At 31.4% G+C, this 18,983-nt stretch overlaps 4 protein-coding genes across 4 annotated transcripts; 2 read left to right on the top strand and 2 right to left on the bottom strand.

Annotated features, from left to right (window-relative positions):
• Positions 1–3,162: 3,162 nt before the first annotated feature.
• On the bottom strand, positions 3,163–3,901 carry LOC123918272 (probable calcium-binding protein CML27). The gene has a single exon (XM_045970282.1). The coding sequence runs from the start codon at positions 3,711–3,713 to the stop codon at positions 3,300–3,302; it is 414 nt and encodes a 137-aa protein (XP_045826238.1). The 5' UTR covers positions 3,714–3,901; the 3' UTR covers positions 3,163–3,299.
• A 2,991-nt stretch (positions 3,902–6,892) lies between these two features.
• LOC123913457 lies at positions 6,893–8,790 on the bottom strand. The gene is made up of 6 exons (XM_045964208.1): positions 8,444–8,790; positions 7,783–7,833; positions 7,621–7,654; positions 7,378–7,464; positions 7,236–7,287; positions 6,893–7,121 (listed from the first exon to the last, which is right to left on the bottom strand). The coding sequence occupies exons 2-6, from the start codon at positions 7,816–7,818 to the stop codon at positions 6,893–6,895; spliced, it is 438 nt and encodes a 145-aa protein (XP_045820164.1). The 5' UTR covers positions 7,819–7,833; positions 8,444–8,790.
• Positions 8,791–12,287: 3,497 nt separating this feature from the next.
• LOC123918271 (F-box protein SKIP19-like) lies at positions 12,288–15,526 on the top strand. The gene is made up of 3 exons (XM_045970281.1): positions 12,288–12,773; positions 13,876–14,251; positions 14,529–15,526. Exons 1-3 carry the CDS (start codon positions 12,398–12,400, stop codon positions 15,025–15,027), a joined length of 1,251 nt encoding a protein of 416 aa, XP_045826237.1. The 5' UTR covers positions 12,288–12,397; the 3' UTR covers positions 15,028–15,526.
• A 275-nt stretch (positions 15,527–15,801) lies between these two features.
• On the top strand, positions 15,802–18,429 carry LOC123913456 (acyl-CoA ligase gloD-like). Its single transcript, XM_045964207.1, has 5 exons — positions 15,802–15,907; positions 16,319–16,386; positions 17,960–17,995; positions 18,201–18,268; positions 18,354–18,429. Exons 1-5 carry the CDS (start codon positions 15,802–15,804, stop codon positions 18,427–18,429), a joined length of 354 nt encoding a protein of 117 aa, XP_045820163.1.
• Positions 18,430–18,983: the final 554 nt, after the last annotated feature.

Raw genomic sequence — 18,983 nt, 5'->3', positions numbered from 1 at the left:
AACCTAATCCCAAAACTTTAAAACATTGGGTTTATGAGTCATCTCAGTTATAAAGTATTTAACACCCATTTTTCTATCCAATGTGATACTTTACTCTCACATGAAAGATCAACATAATGAATGTCAAGATTGATCATTTAAGTTGAAGACAAATAAAAAAAGAGAAAAATATATTAGAACACAGTTTTGTAAACATAAAAACGACATGATATTGTCGTAGTTACTTTTTTTTTTGAATCATTGTCGTAGTTACTTAATACTCTTTTTAATATGTAAAAAAAAGAAAGAAGTAGGATTATGCTTTATCTCTCTTCCATTTTCTTGTTTTTTCATTTTTCTTCCATCTCTGCAAATTCCAATCTAAAAGGAAAATTTCAAACAAGGAATTACGAAAAATTGATCCTCTCTCTTAACCCTATGCGTTATGGGGAAGACGAAGACGTGGTCCATCATAGTGGTCGTGCTTGTGCACCACCACGACAGAACATAGAAACTGAGATGGAAGTGAAGGCAGATCCAGAGTTGCGAGCTACAATGAAGGAAGTAGAGTTATTCATCTTCAATAGTGGCGAGGAAGTTTTTTTTTTTTTAATGGAGGTGTGACAACAACAGTGCCGAAAGTGGAAGATGTTAGGACGATGCGGTGTTTTGATTCTCTAGTTTGAGCGAGGATGGTATATGTTTGGAGATTTCCGGCAACGTGCAGGTAAAGGCTAGCAGAGTAGGACATCGTTAGAACAATGAAGGAATGAAGGATGGAGGCGGTAACCATGATTGTTTGCTTCTTTTTCAGATTCAATGAAAAATATTGAAGGAATTAAATTAATGGAAACGACACCTTTGTCAGCTGTTTTTTTAGCAAAATTACATAATTGCCCTCAAGGTGTGTATTGTGTCAGGTATGTGTCACAAAATTGTGTTATAATAATATTTCTCATAAAAAAGGGAGGAGCTCCATAATTTGGAGTTAGTACCAAGTGGTTTCACCCACACGTTGTAAAAAATAATTCATCTATGTTGATACATTCCGTCAAACATCGTACAATATTTCACTTGAAATGGTACCCACAAGAATAACAATCTCAACAAACAAAATGATACCTTCATCAGGCAACTTTTGAGGAGGAAATTCGAGTCTAATATCCAATGACAGAGGGGAAAAAACACAACCTATTGTAAATTGGAGAATGTTGAGGCTCCAAAGGTCCTATTTGAATGAGATTCTTAACTTGATAAAATGGATATGTTGAGGCCGCTCCGTCAAGCTAAGGATTTAGGTGGTTGAGAATGAAACCTTGAGGTAATGACGTGCAACCGGCGTTTATGAACATATGGCATTGGGTTTGTGGATGGGTGAAAAGGTGGTATGAAGGGGTCGTATAGTTGAATATAAACTTTGATAGTGATGATATGTACCGAACACAAGGAAAAAGGGAGGCCATCAAGGTTTATGGAGAAGGAATCACGGGTAAATGAGTTGGTGCAAGAGTGAGGTATAGTGGGGGTGAAGTGGGAGGAGCATCCAGATGAAAAACAAATAACATACTCCCTTAGAGCATGTTTAGCGCTGGTGAACTAACACCAAAATTGTTTATAGCCAACGTAAATAACAAGGAACTTGCAATAAAGATGTATGACATGGCATAGCAAGTGAACTAACTTTTCTGTACATGCTCTAAATAGCCAACGGCAACAAAAGGCAAATAATTATTATTTTATTCAAAGTAAAATTGCACATGACAACATATCTATTCAAATAATTATTTCAATACTTTATTACTATCACCTTTTGAATATTGTAGTAGGGGTTCCCTTGTAGTAGTAGAAAATCAGCATATGACATGAAAAGCAACGGCCATATTCTCTGAATAAAAGTAACGGCCATAAACACTTTTATCTTTTTTTTTTTTAGCAAAAATATTTTTACCTTCCTATAAATATCATAGTAGTAACTTACATTTTTTTACACACAATTTTACCTTCTTATTTTGTATTTTGTTTAAAATGTAATTGTTGCTTATTGTTATGTATTATTTTAAATTCCTATGAAAATGTAATTTTATTTATTATTGTTATATGTATTATTTTAATATTTATTTTGTCATTTTTTTAAATATTTTATGCCTATTAAATTAATGTTAATTTTGAATCAAAACTAATTACAAATAAAAAAATATAAACATGTGGGGTCAATGTTTGGTTCTTTATAACCAACCACCATTAAAGTAAAAACTACTCAAATCAACTATAAATCTCTTAAATCCTACACATCACTCTGGGCCCACAAAAAGTAACTTAGTTTACCTACTTAGTTTACTCCCACTAAAGATGCTCTTATATAGAAAACATTCATATGGGAGGGAAAAAACTCCAGACACTTTAGACAAGTGAAGGTAGAAACACATATATTCAGGCGACAAGTAGAGGAAGGATGAAAGAGATAAGAAAATGCAATTCCCTCTCTTTTTAACTTATATACACAAATTTTTAAAAGAGATAATTATATAGGAATTACTCCCCCCGTCCCGAATGTTGGTCCTTTTAACTTTTTTAGTTTTGTTTCAAAACTTTAATTCTTTAAGAAATCAAGACGCAATTAATTATATTTTACCCTTTATACCCTTACAACAACTAAAACATTTATTAAATGAATTTTCCCTTTCTTAATAAAGTAAGGGTAAAAATGATTTAACTAATCGATCTGTATTATTTCTTAATCCACGTGTATAACTTTAAAAGGATCAAAGTTTTTGGACGGAGGGAGTATAATTTTGAGCTACAGTTTTTAATTTTTTAGAAAGGAGGACGATGATAATTAAAAATTCGGTCGAACAATAAGTTAAATAAAATCAAAGATTGCTCCAACCACAATTCGAAGCAGAACTCTTCGAAATAATTTGTTTTTAACCGAAGTCATTAACCAATAACCACCAGAGTTAAATCACTTGATTACAATAAAATATATTAAAGCTTTTTTTTTATTACAAAATATTAAAGTGCTATTATAAAAAAGGATTTAATTGATATGCACCGACGATGTAAAATAATTTTACACTGTCAACCAATACAAACCATGAGAATTTGTAGAGTTCACAAGGTGTGTTCTCCCTTTCAATCGAATTTTTTCTATATGCATAACCATAAATCAAACTCCTAACCACATGCTAAGAAAATCAAGATAGTTACCACTTAGACTAATTCATTATTGTTCAACTACATATAAATTAAGAGAGAGTTATGAGTAAGAAAGAAAAAGTAAGAGTAAAATACATTTGATTCTAGTTGACAACTCCATAACATTAGGAGCGACTCATCATCTTCTTAAACTCTTCGAAATTTACATTACCATCAGCATCCGCATCCACGTTTCCGATCATCCTCCGGCAATCACCGAGAGAACACTTCTCCCCCAACCGCCGCATCACCGCGTGAAGTTCCTTCGCCGAGATCACTCCGTTCTTATCCAAATCATACAACTCAAACGCCTCACGAAGCTCCTTATCATCGCCACCGCCGCTGTGTAATTCGCTGAACTCCTTCAGATCAATATAACCGTCACCGTTCCGATCAAGCTCCTCCATCATACGATTAACTTCCTCCGAAGTCGTCTTAGATCCGAGCGTCACCATCATTTCCTTCAGCTCCGTTCGCGAGATCTTCCCGTCGCCGTTCTTATCGAATTTGTTGAAGATCTTGCGAACTTCTTCGTCCATCGCGTTAGGCGAGAGAGAATCAGAGAATGAAGATTTTGCGATTTTCAGTTCAGTTAACTTTAGTGATGCGTGGTTTATAGGAAACGTGATTCGATCACGAAATCACGGAAACGCGTTTTTAATTAATTAATTAGGTGAAAAGGTTGAAGATAAAAGTGATTATGAGTTGGCTTAAATTGTAGGACACACAAAACAAACGCGGTTTTAGAGTGTAGCGAAAGTGAAATAAAATTGAAAGCGAAGGAAGGTATGTATCACAAGAAAACAAGAAGCGTGTTATGAATTATGGTTGGAATAATGGAATGCACGAGATTGATTCACTGTACCATGTTATGTTGTGTGTTGTGCTGTGATTGGTACTCATCATTGTCTGTGGTTAGTTAAGTTAGAAGCTGGTCTAAAAGCACAAATTGTAGATATATATCTTATTTTATTTTTTAAAACTAATGTCCTTTTCTTGACAAAACTAATGTCTTAAAGACACTAATTAGCCTAACTAACACTATTTTTTTTAATGTTTGTACTTTGTAAATGATATTATGTTTTTATTTGACTCTAGCAAATGATATCTATTATATTCAATTTTATACTATGCACAAACAAATATTAAGATTTGAGTTTGATTTTTTTTGGGAGAGCTTTTTGAGTTTGAAATTGAATATGATTAAATATGTTTAATATAATAATATGATATTGTATCCTGTAAAAAAAAAATATTGATATTGTCGGTTCAATTTTTTTTTGGTAATAAAACAAAGCTGACACTCAAAAAGAAAAAAATTATAGAGTTACTTGGATATTTTTAGGTATGCAAGTCTCGAAAACTCAATAAAATAAAAATCAAAACCTCATTGGGAGGAATCTCCTAATATGAATGTTAAAAGAATCTAGAGAAAAACTAAAATTAGTTAGCCAATCAACACTTATATTTTTCTCTTGCAAAGTATGATTAAACTACATCTGCCAGTTCACCTTTAAAAGCTTTTGTATACAGCACACCAAGGTAGGCTGATTACCATTGAATTTAACTTTCCCTGTGATTATGTCAACCATATTTTTGAATCACTTTCCAATTGAAGATGATGGAAACTCTGTCTCCAAGCAAGTTGCATTCCCGAGTACATTCCCCACATTTTAACGGAGAGAAAGTCATAGGTTCCTATTTTGCGTGTGTGTCCTTTAATCCATCCGTCATCTGATATTTTATAGAGTCACCACAATCAGCTAGATCCAAAGAATTCTTAAAGGCTCCATAATTAAAATAGTGTCACATTGAAAAATATTTAGAGGATGGTTAATCCACTTGTCTATGTCTTCAACTATCTTGATAATCATGTAAGTTGGATTGGTTGGATGTTTAAAGTCATCTTCAAAACTCGTTTAGGTTTCTCCACTTTCACATGTGCTAGCACGACACCCTAAAATTTGTTCCTTCCTATTTTGAATATCATGCAATTGATGATTAATGTGCTTGAAGATCCATTCACAACAATTAGAAGAAGAAAAAAATTTAGTGATTTGATTTGAAGGACTAATTAACCTTATTCAAGTTTGGATTACAACATGACAATCCCTCAAAACATGAATAGTGATTTCATTAACTCTGTTACATGATCTAGAGGATGTGGGACACTACAAGAGTACTTGAATTTTTTGACAAATTTAATTAACACTTATTGGCGGTTTTAGCCCTAAATAAGTTATTGGCGGTTTAAGCCTTCAATAAATGAGAAAAAACCCTAAACAAAATTTTTTAAAGGACGTATAACTTAGTGGTGGCCTAAGCCGCCGATAACGTAGTGGTGGCCTAAGCCACCGATAATTTGTTTATACTTTTCCATAAAGTACGTATAACTTAGTGGCGGCTTTGACCGCCGCAAAGCAACAAGGAATTCAAGAGAAAAAAAAAACCGTTGCATTCCTAAAATTTAGTGGCTGTCTTGGCCGCCGCAAAATATTTAGAAATTAAAAAAGAAAACTTCTTTACCCTCTTTGTTCTTGTTCCTCTCTCTCTAGATAAGAACAAATGAGCTCAATTCCCTTCCCATTCTTCGTTGTCGTTCCTCTCTCTCTCTACCCGTCATCAATCTCCAACCACCAGTAACAATGGCGTCATTACTACAAACCATGACAAAAAGATTCGTCACCACTATGAAATCACCTCCATAATCCCCTAGTTTTCATTTACAAAAACGACAAAAAAACAGTGAATTGGTCATGATGGAAGTTGAAGAGGGCACACTAGGAAAGCATTTGTCACATCAAAATGGGCCAGTTCAACTCATTTCATTTTTCACAAATCATTTTTTTTATGCCGCTTAGATGTATTAGTTTCTCACGATTATCAATTTGTTGAGATAAGATTGAATGTTATTAGTGGCGGTACTAGGGTGGGGCTGAGGGTGGCCACGGCCCTCCCCACCCCGATTTTTTTAATTTTTATTATATTATTAATTCAAATATATTATTGATGATTTTAAGAAATTATGTACACGTATTTGTATAAATATTAATGTAAATATTTGTTTAGAGTTTATTTTTAATGACTATAAGAAACTCAACATATATATTAGTTCAAGTATTAGTGCAAATATTAGTTTATATTCTATTAGAGTATTAGTTTAAGTTATATAGTTTAATTTTATAATAATGAACTTTGACTTTGTTCGCCCAAAAATAACGGATACCTAATTGAATTTATAATATTGAGTAAAATTAACTTAACTAATAAATAAATATCATCAGAACATCTTATTTGCTTAAAAAAAATCTTATTTGAACACAATTTGACCAACATATATTTTTATATGTAATATATTTTTTGTATTTAATTTGTATATTAAAAAAAATTATGGCCCCCCTAAACTATTTTTTCTGGTTCCTCCACTGAATGTTATTGTAAATAATTTTTACATTAACATTGAATATCAATTAATCTCTAGTTTGATTCCAAAAAAAAAATTGAATCAAATTAATAATTTATAAATTTGAAAACTTTAAAATTTTTAGTTAAATGTATTCATTTGAGTTAAATTTACATATTTAAATATATTTTTATCAATAATTTTTTCATTTAGATGATAACTTTTCTAGGTTTTTTTTACAAAAGTCGCACAAAAATATATATAGCGGGTCGGCCCGAAGTCAAATAGTCTAACTCAATCCAATTTTTATATGAACTAAATGGATTTGGATTGGATGCATTTAATTTCTCTATAGAGACATGCAGTCAATTGACTACCAATATGAATGCCTTGGATTGAACAGCATCTCTGGTGGCTTTTCATGCGACCTGAACCATGCTGTTCCCTCATGATACCTTCCAACAAGGCCTGTTGTGTCCTATTCTCGACATTATCCTCCTCATCGTCCAATTCTTCTTCATTTTCCTGATGGCAAAGGTCGACCCTTTGTCCACAAAACGATACATACACTTTATGAATAACCATTTCACTATAGAAGGAGAGCCTTAAAGCACAAGAAATTTCTGATACTTTTTAACTCATTGATACTATGGCATACCAGAACGATAGCAGAAGTAGAAACGCTGCTAAAAACACGACTTTGGGAGAGGCTGCAGCAAAATTTCATTAGTAAGAATGCTAGTAAACAATCAAGTTTCAAACAAAGCGACTATGAAAACATGAATTTTGAATGCACATACCCATAAGAATAAAGCCGCAAACACCGTACCAGCAATACCATCCATTGCAAGTTGCAAAAACAGTACTTGTAAAATAGATACAGTACCCTGCGAATACATGAGGAAAAATATGTTCAAAACTAATGAGTTGAATGAACAGAATAAGCTATCGCGTATAGTTTCCTAGTTTTGAACTTCAACACATTGAATTACAACGCAAAATAGCAACACGCTTTATTGAAGGACTTACAAAACTAGTCTTACCCAAGTTGGAAGTGGCAACCATGATATGAAGAACCTGAAAAATAGTAGCTATTATAATCAAGACTTAGGACCAGAGGCACAAAAAAACTAGAATGTACTTCAAAGTTCAAACACTAGCATCTATAAAGAAATTTCAAAAATTAATGATCCGATGCTACTAACTTTTTGGCGTGTCCAACCAATTTGTTTACTTCGCATATGAATCCTGAGAACCTGTCATGTGATAGTGCAAAATTTTGTCACATAAGAGCAAAAGAAGCAATAAATAATTTGGATTATTGTAGCCAAGCTTATGAATATTTCTATAGTATAATCAGCAATTTAAGTAGAATTGTGAAAAATATTTTACAGTATATTCATTTATACACATAAAACCAGTAAAACACAAAACTACTGCTTGATATACTTCAGCTAGTGATCAAGGGACTACTAGCTAATTCACTCCCTATGTTTTCAATTAAGACTTAGGTTCTGTTTGGCAAGGTCAAACCATCAAAATCTATATTATACTGGTGTTAAGCTATCAATTTATATAGCTATCAATTTAGTTTCACTTTGCTAAAATTTCCTCAACACAAAAGAATCAATTCAATCACAAACTAATAGCATAAACTAATTATTAGTAAGTAATCACAATGCAATAAGCTAATTTTCCATTTCTCAAAATCAGAGAGAGAGAGAGATTACGGATAAGCGACAAAAATCACGACAGAAATTTATAAGCACTTAGATTTAGCTTAACACCAGTATTAAAAAGGAAAATCACGACAGAAATCACGAAAAGGAAAATATTTAAAAAGGATTAAAAAAGAAAGAAGAGTACCTGAATCGATGTGAGAGAGAAAAACAAGCTTCGATTCGTGAGAGTAGAGGCCGGAGAAAGAATGAGAAGCTTCGATTTGGAGTTAAACTTCGATTTGGAGTTAGGGTTTGTGAGAGAGAGGACGGCGCTGGTGGTGAGTTGAGAGAGAGGACGGCGCTGGTTCTTGCGAAGGTGAGAACGGCGCTGGGTTGCTGCGTTTTGGGTGCGAATTGAAGGTGAGGACGGCGCTGGGTTTTGGTTCTTCGTACGTGAAGGTGAGAGAGGGGTTTTGCTTCTTCGTACGTGAAGGTGAAGAGGGTGGGTGTTGCTGGGTTTATTTCTTTTGATAATTGGGAGAGAGATATTATTTTATTTTTTTATTTAACCTGACATTTTACATCTGTGGCTAAATATGGTCAGATATATACATATTTTAGATAATTTTCACCATAATTACAAGATTGCCACCGCGTTTAGTTATGCCTCTGGTACATTGAAGTCAGATGTAAAAAGTCTTGTCTATTTATTTTTCATATCTGTGGATATTGAAGCCAGATGAAAAGACTACTCCATATAGCTTTTTACATCTGACATATGTTCGTCAGATGTAAACATGAAGTGTAATATGTCATATTTGTACTAGTGCAACTTAACTTAACATATGACTTGAATTTTCAATTATTTTTATGGAGATTGATGTTGTATAAGGCTATAAGTCTTTGGATTATGTATGATGATGGATACTGGATATTATGTTGAATGCATGATGGCATAGGAAAATGAATATACTCAATCCAAATCCTAACTAAATGAGTTATGGCCGAAAAGAACCAATGGTGGTTGGGCACAAGAGGAATTCTTGTGCGAGTCCTCACCTAAGCATTAATGGTTACACACAACCAATCACATAATTACAAATAATTAATATATTGAATAATTATTAGTAAAGTCTTTTTATAATAAATAATTATTAGTAATTAATGAAGTAGTCATTAAAACTAAATCTCTAAAAATAAGGAAAGAAATAATAATAATAAAAATACGTGTGCACTTTAATTTTTTATTTTTCAATCCCTCATTTTTTTTTCCAAAAGCTCTATTTTTTTTTATTTTCGTTTATTTCTTGTTCCATATTTTTTTTTGCACTATTCCTTTATATTTTACTAACAAGGTGAAGGATGTTTTAATTTATATTATACATTTATACTGTAACAAAAAAAAATGATACATTTATACTACAATTTTTTTTTGACGAATTTATAATACAATATTATTCTTTTTTTATTTTGAGGCACAATATTATTCTTCTAATATTTGTTAAATTGAGTTTTACCAGCTGTTGTTAGTTGAATTTAAGTTATGGTTATAGTTTGTACATATTCATATATCTATGTTTTGTAATGTCAAATTTTGAACTTATAACATATGGCTTGTTTAACTACCCACTATTGTTTTTTACAAAATAGGGCCATAATAGTTTGTATAGTCCCTAAATTTCCAAAACACAGAGAAATAATAGTATACAAATAATTGGAACAAAGAAATAAAAAATTAAAGCTACTGGATTTGGTCTAGTAGTGAGGGATTTGAGTAATACGCTATAGGTACTGGGTTCGATTCCCATGTCATTGTAAAAAAAAAAGAAATAAAAAATTAAAAAAGAGAGCTTAATTAGTTTGTAGCAAATTAAAAAAAAAAAGATTAGTTGGAATGAAAAAAATATGACTGGTTATAAATTTTTTTTATAAAGTGAACATTTTTTTTCTTTCCTTATTTAATTTGTAGAGATTTATTTTAATTACTACTCTATTAATTACTTGTAATCATTTGATTGGTTGTGTGTAACCATTAATGCTTAGGTAAGAACTCACACAAGAATTTCGCTGGGCAGAAAACATATTAACACATCTTTTATATTATAAGCTTGTATACATAAGCAAACTCTAAACCCTAATTTGTTTTCCCTGTTTTCCCTCCATTTTATCTTGCAATTTTTATTAAAAAATAATACAATTTTGTCTTGATTAGGATTCGAACTCGCAACCCTTTAGTACAAAACAATATTTCCAACCACTATGATATGTATATCAATTGTGATTAAAATTACGTGCAATAATTGATAAGCACCATCAATTTTAAAAGTATATCATATCAAAATTATTGTTGACTATATTATTCATCACGAAATATTTTTATGTCTTTCCTGATCAATGATATTTTTTACCGGATCATAAATTTACAAAATAATTATCATATGAGATTTGGAAAGTTATTATGACGTGTAATTTGGAAAGTTATTATCACGTGTAATTTGGAAAGTTATTATCAAACTCAATTCTGCTAAATCAATTTTTTTTGCAATACAACCAAACACAACCATAGTCATGTCACTAATCACATTCATTATTTTGATTTTAACATTGCAGATTTAATATTAACCGATGATCAATTGATACAATATGCACTAGCAGACCAATTGTGATTTAAATTATGTCCACAAAGTGTTAAGCTCCATCAACTTTTATACGAAAAATTTCATACAACAATTAAGCACCATCAATTTTCATTGCACAATTTAAACAATTAAAAACCGATAATCTCTTATATTATAAGTTTGCTAACATAAACTAACCTTAAACCAAATTTTCCCCCTCTCATTTTCTCTTTCTTTTTATTGCAGCTTTATATTAAAAAAATACAGATTTGTCATCGAACCTGCATCTCTTACTTACAATAAAACCTTTCAACCGCTAAAACATGTACTTCAATTATGAAAGAATTTAGGAATCCTAATATGTTAACCCTGTTTTCAATAAATTTGAACGGCGGAATTAATCACAATTTTTATTTATTTATGGATGTCTATTTAAGTTTATGTTCTTGATTATGTCTTTAATTTTTTTAACCTAATTATCATAAATTTTTTAACCTTTAGTTATCAACAATTTTTTTTTAATAAGTAAACAAAACGATGGGGTTCCAAAATTATTTAAAAAATATATAAAATATAAACTAAGCACATAAACAAATATAGAATAATTAGTACATGAAATTCTCTATACTACTCTTATTGAAAATGCTCTTATCATTTTTGTATTTTATTTTTTATTGTTACATGTTACACCTAATTAGACCCATGCACCGCATGGGTCAAAGTTCTAGTAATATTAATATATTTATGTTGAATAGGATTTTTACCAAATATAAAAAAAAGTTGATTCAGCAAAATAATATGAGAAGTTTTGTCTCAAAATATTAGAAAAGAATATGAAAAAAATTTCTTTACTGAATGTGAAAAGAAAATGTACGAATATGACTTTTATTTATTTTACAAGAAAATTTTACAATTAATACATATACGGATATCCGCGACACAAATAATATTAAAATTAAACCAATATCTTAATCCATTAAATACGGATAAATATGTATAATTGAAAATATCCATTTAACAAGGAAAACAAGCTTTAAATAAGTTTTTATACTTTTGTCAAAAAAAAAAAAGGCAAAATTACACTACAGGTCATTTATCTTTTTTTTTGTAACACTTTGGTCCTTTATCTTTTTTTTGTAACACTTTAGTCCTTTATTTTTTTTATTTGTAACATTTTAGTCCCTTTTTTTGTAATAGTTTGGTCCTTTATCTTATTTTATTTGTAACACTCTGGTCCTTTATTTTTTATAAATAAATAAGATACGAATCAAAGTGTTACAAAAAAAAAAATAAAGGACCAAATTGTTACAAAAAAAAATAAAGGACTAAAGTGTTACAAAAGAATAAGATAAATGACTTGTAGTGTAATTTTGCTAAAAAAAATAAGTTTTAATACTTTTTTTATTACTTATCTTCCTCAAGAAGTTTGCTAAGTTTTTTGTTTTATTTTGTACATTATTTCTGTTTCACTTCATCTCTCTCTCTCTCATCATATACCCACATCTTTAGGGTTTAACCGGAAGAGGAAATGGACATAAGGTATGAAAGTTAAAAACTTTAGCAACTCATATATGACATGGAAAGAACGCAAAAAGATTGAAGGTGGGAGGAAGCCCCTCAAGAATCAGAGATTATCGTTAAGTGTGGCACGGCCAATGATGAAGAAACAAAATCAAAGAGAGAAAAAAATGCTACAAGAGATGAAGAAACAAAAGCAAAGAAAGAAAAAAATCCTCCAAGAGCGTATGATTCTAGGACGATTTGGGAGAAAGATTGCCGGTAGCAGTAGCAGTAGCAGCAGGAAAAAATCAGTTGGAAAACACAAACCCGAGGACAGGGGTTTGAAATTAAGAGGCCGATTTAGAAATGACATACTTGATGTGAATCATCATTTGTTGAAGTCAACACCCACAAGAGGTTAGTACATCCATTAGGGGATAGAGTTATAGGCTATAGCTCTTAGTTGGTTTTGATCTTGAGACTTTCTTATATTGTTTGTTGTTTTCTTGGGCATAGTTTATGGGATTTAGATTCACTACCGTAGCTGCAGTTACACGCAGTAAGCAATCTCAGCCGTAGATTTATGACTGAACGAATCAAATTAATTCATTATTTATTTAATATTTGGTCAGTTCTAACATGCACAAGTGATATGCCAAAATTCATCGTATAGATTGATAGTTTATATCATATAGATCATCTATATCAAATTTTAAAGAAATTGAAAAATCAGATGATATGTTATTGAGATCCATCAACATTAACGATTTATGAGAGGGGCCGAAAACACTTGATGCCAAAACTGACCCCCCAAACCAGATTAGACGGTCTAGTGGGCCGGAATGATCATTATATCGAATACGAATTTTACTAAATTCACCGTTAGATTGATAGTTTATATCATATAGATCATCTATGTCAAATTTTAAAGAAATTGAAAAATCAGATGATATGTCATTGAGATCCATCAACATTAACGATTTATGAGAGGGGCCGAAAACACTTGATGCCAAAACTGACCCCCCAAACCAGATTAGACGGTCTAGTGGGCCGGATGCTAGAGGTGAAAACAGAAAAAAAAAAATGATTTTCAATTTTTTTTTAAAATTTTACATGAATGATTAATATGATACTGTTAAATAATAAAATAATAGTCTATGTTATTGGGCCTGTTAGTTTAGAGTCCATTAAGTTTTATTATATATTCTCTAGTAACCTTTTTGTAAAGTTAATGCAATGATATTCTATAAACCCTAGCCGTCTTTCTCTTTTCCTGTTTGTGTATCTCTAATTCTAACATATTCAAACTTTCAATCCAACGGTAGAATTTATAAAAAAGCTAGATCAACTTGTTCATATATTAGCCATGTCTTTCATGATACAAACTTACAAACTTTCTAGTTGTTCATTGTATTTTCATAAGCTAGATTTAGTACATTATGTTGAAAAAGAACACTTCATGTTTATTGGAAAATGGAAACCGATAGACTTTTATTCTACTCACTTTTAAAATGTTTAGGTATGACACAAAGTTTTATTGGACTTGCTTTTATGATGGCATCATGTTCCAAGCCGGCAAAGGAAAATAAAGCAAAAGAGGAGAGAACAAAGGGGTCAAATTGGCTTGAACTTCCTAGAGAAATAACAGCAAACATCTTAGAGAGGCTTGATGTCGTTGACATTTTGATAGGTGCAAGTTCAGTGTGCTCTCTTTGGTGGAAGATATGTATGGATCCTTTCATGTGGCGTACCATTATTATGAACAATATCTGCTTTACATCCAACGTTATGGTTGAGATTTGTTACTCTGCTGTTGAACGAAGTTGCGGTCAATTGGAAGACATTGAAATTGTGTCTTTTTGCACCGACGATCTACTTATATATATAGCTGACCGGTAATATTGTTTTCCTTTTGCTTGCTTCAAAGTCTCTCAAAATTACTGACTTGTTGATAGCGTACTTAGAATTTGAACATATCACTCTTGTTTTCCGGTATGCTATTTAGTACTAAATGTTGTCAAATACTGGCATTATAGTATTTTATGCATCCTTTTGAAATAAAGAACCGGCTCGCAATTCTATTATATGCATTTGGTAGTGTTGATTTTTCAAATGTATTGTTCATTTAATAAATAATTTTCCCTTTCATGTTTTTTTATTCGTATCTTATAGTGGAAGCAACCTACGACGCATACGGCTTACAGAATGTCAGTATATTTCATACAATCAGTTTAGTGAAGTTGCAAACAAATTTCCACTGTTAGAAGAACTTGATATTTCATTTAGCAACTTATCCGAGGATTCTCTTGAAATCATTGGTCGGTGTTGCCCACTTTTGAAATCACTAAAATTTAGCAGGACGTTCTACACATACATCAAGGGGAATGATGATGCGTTTGCTATTGCAAAAACCATGCCTAAGCTACGCCATCTTTCGATGTCTGGAAACTTACTCACTAATGTCGGGTTGGATGCCATTCTTGATGGATGCCCCCTTCTTGAATCTCTTGACCTGCAAAATTGTTTTCATCTTGATTTGAGCGGTAGTTTGGGGAAAAGGTGTCGTGATCAGATCAAAGACTTAGTACTTCCGATTGTCATAGATGAAAATTGTGATGATGAAGATAACGATTCTTTTTATTTGGACAGTCCAATTGAAAATGAGGCTTGAATTGGCCTGATTTGGAGATGATGAGCCTAGGTTAGTGGTTTGATTTCTTGGAAGTTTATTTGCCTAAACTGAAGATATAATTGATTCAATGAGACTCTGCGAGTAAGTCATATTGTATCAGAAAAAAAAAGCTTGAGTTTTTGCAACAGGATGGCACTGAATTATCTATGTTTTAATCTGGTTAATGAGTTTTTGCTATTATTAGATGAGGTTTGAGAAACTGGAGTGACTGCTAGTCCATAACCTTCATTGAGCTAAGGTATTTGTTATGTTAATATATTTTAGAAAGTATAAGACCTACTGTAATTCAAGAGGATATGCAAAGTTGAAGGTTTTAAATTTTGTGCACCGTAACTATAAAATTATTTTTTACACGCATCCAATAATGTGATGTGACAATTGACATGTCATGTGGTTTTAAACAAATTATTTGATTTGTTAATATGTTATTATGTTATACAGATAGTGGATAGAAATTAAACTTAAAGTTTGATAAAAAGTTTGATAAGTGCCCAATTTGAGTTAAAAAACATCATAAATTATGGGCACTTAACAACTCATTTATTAAGAAATTGTGATTAAAACCCCTATTTGATGTAAATATAGTAATGATCAAGAAAAAAATTAATCCCAAGACATTTTGTTAGGAATGGCTAGAAAAGGCAGGATTTTGAAGCCTTCGCTCAGCGAAGCCTCAGCGAGCTGCAGCGAACAAAACCAGTGGGTTAAGGGTCCTTGGCGAAGATCAGCGAGCCTCAGCGAGCAGAACAACAAATGAACGTTCGCTCAGCGAAGGTTAGCGAGAGTGAGCGAACAGAGGCAGAGAGTTATGGTCTGATGGCGAGAGATGGCGAGCTTCAGCGAACAAATGATGAGTCAGGCTATTTTGCTACGTGTCAAGAAACCCTTTCCTAAGTAACCTGTTCGCTTAGCGAACAACACTTCGCTCAGTGAACTGCTCTGTCTTGAAAATTTATAAATAGCCTTCAAATGTCATATTCTTATATCATCTCACTTGTAATAGATCAACCACGAGAGTAAACACTATTTTAGGGTTCTAGAGGAGTTTTTAAGGTGGATTCATCACAATACTTGAGAAATCAAGAGATGTTCTTCATCCCTTCTTCTCCTCACTTTTGTAAGTTGGTTACAATCATGTCTAGCTAAATTTCTCTTGTTGTTGGGATTAGATGTAGCTATTTTGTGATCATGTACTCGATTCAATCTTGATATATATGTTTTATTTATCAATCATTATGAGTGTTATCTTGTTTTAATTGTTTATTTCTAGATTTGAATGGTATAGACATATATTGTTTAAAATCAAAGAGTAAAGATAATCACTTATTAAACTTCAAGGTTTAGATATAGATTTTGAGTTTAATAATCACTTCAAATATCAGATCTTAATGCTATTATGTCGATTAATGATTTGAGACATCGAACGTTAATAGATATAATAGATTTCACGGCATAATCCGGACACGGATATGTTCGACGCGTGATATGTGATAATAATGATTGGTGAATGAAATATATATATTGATGGTTATTGATACATGTTAACGAGATAACGAGTCTAGTCCCGACAACTTCTTTTTATCCGAAAGTTTTAAATCCTTTTAATTGATCGCATTTTTATGTTTCTAAAAACAAATCTTATAAAACCCGCACTTAAAATCATGGAAATTGCGAATCATCGTTCGATATCACACTAGTCCCTGTGGATACGATATAAAGAAAATACTTGCTTTTGTACTTTCATCAAAGTTGAAATAGATATATTATTATTAATAATCGGACTGTACATAGGACGAATAGAGGCTGGAAAAAGCGGAACTACAAAAGAAAGACGTCGTATATAAGCAGAACACCAATGAATAAAACCAAAACCAGACACCACCTAATAGAGGTTAACTTTCTAATCACATTCTTAGAATTACACTCCTTAGCCTCCAGACCACCAAAAAAGACCATCAACCCGACCCATAAAGATGTCACTAGACTCTAACTCCCGATCTTGAATCAAAATTGATCGGTCCATCAAAATCCAAAAAATAGCTCCACGGGCCAAAAATTGATAGGACAACGGTATGATTAATTACTCTATATTGGCTATATTAGAGTTGATGCTGGACAATCCAAGTATATAAGTGAGTTGATTTTATTTTTTTGATAAAGATATTTATTTTATGATGTAAAAGAGATTTATTTTAAACCATGATTAAAAAATAAATACATTTTTTAAATATATTTGAGGCTTTTGTTTTGGGCCGTAGCCTTTGATATTGGAATTTTTTTTTACCCCTCCATTTAATCATTTACCCTTACATATTTTAAAGGGTTAAATATGTTTCTGGTCCCTACAGTTTTTCAGAATTTTCATTTTAGCCCCTGAAGATTTTTTCCACACTTTTTAGTCTCTGAAGTTTTTTCCATAAATGTTTTTAGTCCTACTTTTCATTCAACTCGTGCGTACCATTTGAAATTTTAATTTTTTTTCTTCTGCGGTCATGATTAGTACATTATATGAATATTTGTTACAAAAGTTTAATTTTTTTTAACAAAAGATGAATTAAAATTTTTTAGTTTTTTGCACATAAAAATTCATAAATAATTCATCTTATGTTAAAAAATTCTAAATTTTTATCGGGGATGTTCTTATAATATTATAAACATGAATACAAAAAATCATTCAAAAATGTGAAAAGTATACACGAGTTGAATGAAAAGCAGAGACTAAAAACATTGACTAAATGAAACTTCAGTGACTAAAAAATGTGAAAACTAACTTCAAGGACTAAAACAAAAATTCTGAGAAACTGTAGGGACAAAAAACATATTTAACCCTATTTTAAAATATTATCATTCTACTCTTATTTTACTATACTATTTTTATCATTTTTTGTTTTGACATTTTCTGACTTTTTAGATAAATATTGTACACCCCTTTAAAGATAGTGTTCCGGTAAGTTTCTCTATTTTTCCGGTTTATTAAATTCACACACCTTAACACTTTATCCAAAGTGTTCCGATAACAAAAAAAAATTAGGAAATTTTTACATACCTACACATTTTTTTCCAAAGTGTTATGGTAACCAATTTTCTTTTTTAACAACTTCACATCAATAGCTATCTTCAGTCTTCAAAATATGTGATATGATCTGTTACAGGTTGCTCCTGCTGATTTAGAAGCCGTTTTAATTTTGCATCCTGAAATAGTTGATGCTGCTGTTACAGCGTAAATATGAACACTTGACAGTTCATCAATATCATTCTCTTTAAACATAACCTCAAGTGTTACGTCATATTTTCCATATTATCAGTGCCAAAGATGAAGAAACTGAGGAGATTCCAGTGGCGTTTGTGGTCAGGAAGGTTGGAAGTGTACTTTCTCCATAGGAATGATAAAGTATCTGATTACTAATGTGTGGCAAGCCAATGATAATATTACCCTCTCGTAAGTTTGAAGTTTGGGGCATCACAAACCAACATGTTTGCTGAGAATAATCACAAGTTTATAAAATTTTTTTACATAACTGAACATCTTTTTTCAAAGTGTTCAGGTACCAGAAAAAATTCTAAATCTTTTTTATATATTTAAACATTTTTTTTCCAAAGTGTTCCGGTAACAGACAAACCGAAAAAGTAGAAGAATTTACCGGTGTCTTTGACGAGGTGTACAACATTCACCGAAAAAGTCAGAAAATGATAAAATAAAAATGATAAAAAATAGTATAGTAAAATAAGGGTAGAATGAGAATATTTTAAAATATGTAGGGGGCAAAGAGTTAAATGTAACTTTGAAACAATTGCAAAATTCCAAAATTAATTTAGTCAAAGAGAATTTGTTTTAAGTATTAGTGAAAATTAATTTAGTCAAAAAGTAAAAAAATTGCTAAATCTAAAAATAATAAAAATTAAATTCTATTAGCCAAAAAAGAAAAGCATCTTTA

This window comes from Trifolium pratense, linkage group LG3, assembly GCF_020283565.1.
Source record: "Trifolium pratense cultivar HEN17-A07 linkage group LG3, ARS_RC_1.1, whole genome shotgun sequence".
Taxonomy (NCBI): domain Eukaryota; kingdom Viridiplantae; phylum Streptophyta; class Magnoliopsida; order Fabales; family Fabaceae; genus Trifolium; species Trifolium pratense.
The sequence above is the reverse complement of the archived record's forward strand: the minus strand, read 5'-3'. Positions and strand labels throughout refer to the sequence as shown.

Excerpts from the sequence above, each read along its gene's own strand:
- LOC123913457 (XM_045964208.1), bottom strand. The coding sequence starts at position 7,818 with ATGCGAAGTAAACAAATTGGTTGGACACGCCAAAAA. Across the intron at positions 7,288-7,377 it reads TTGCGGCTTTATTCTTATGG|CCTCTCCCAAAGTCGTGTTT; the intron begins GTATGTGCATTC and ends ATTTTGCTGCAG. Across the intron at positions 7,122-7,235 it reads CTACTTCTGCTATCGTTCTG|GGTCGACCTTTGCCATCAGG; the intron begins GTATGCCATAGT and ends TTGTGGACAAAG.
- LOC123918272 (XM_045970282.1), bottom strand. The coding sequence starts at position 3,713 with ATGGACGAAGAAGTTCGCAAGATCTTCAACAAATTCGATAAGAACGGC.
- LOC123913456 (XM_045964207.1), top strand. The coding sequence starts at position 15,802 with ATGAACGTTCGCTCAGCGAAGGTTAGCGAGAGTGAGCGAACAGAGGCA. Across the intron at positions 16,387-17,959 it reads ATCACTTATTAAACTTCAAG|ATAAATATTGTACACCCCTT; the intron begins GTTTAGATATAG and ends CTGACTTTTTAG. Across the intron at positions 18,269-18,353 it reads GTTGATGCTGCTGTTACAGC|TGCCAAAGATGAAGAAACTG; the intron begins GTAAATATGAAC and ends CCATATTATCAG.
- LOC123918271 (XM_045970281.1), top strand. The coding sequence starts at position 12,398 with ATGAAAGTTAAAAACTTTAGCAACTCATATATGACATGGAAAGAACGC. Across the intron at positions 12,774-13,875 it reads GAAGTCAACACCCACAAGAG|GTATGACACAAAGTTTTATT; the intron begins GTTAGTACATCC and ends TAAAATGTTTAG. Across the intron at positions 14,252-14,528 it reads CTTATATATATAGCTGACCG|TGGAAGCAACCTACGACGCA; the intron begins GTAATATTGTTT and ends CGTATCTTATAG.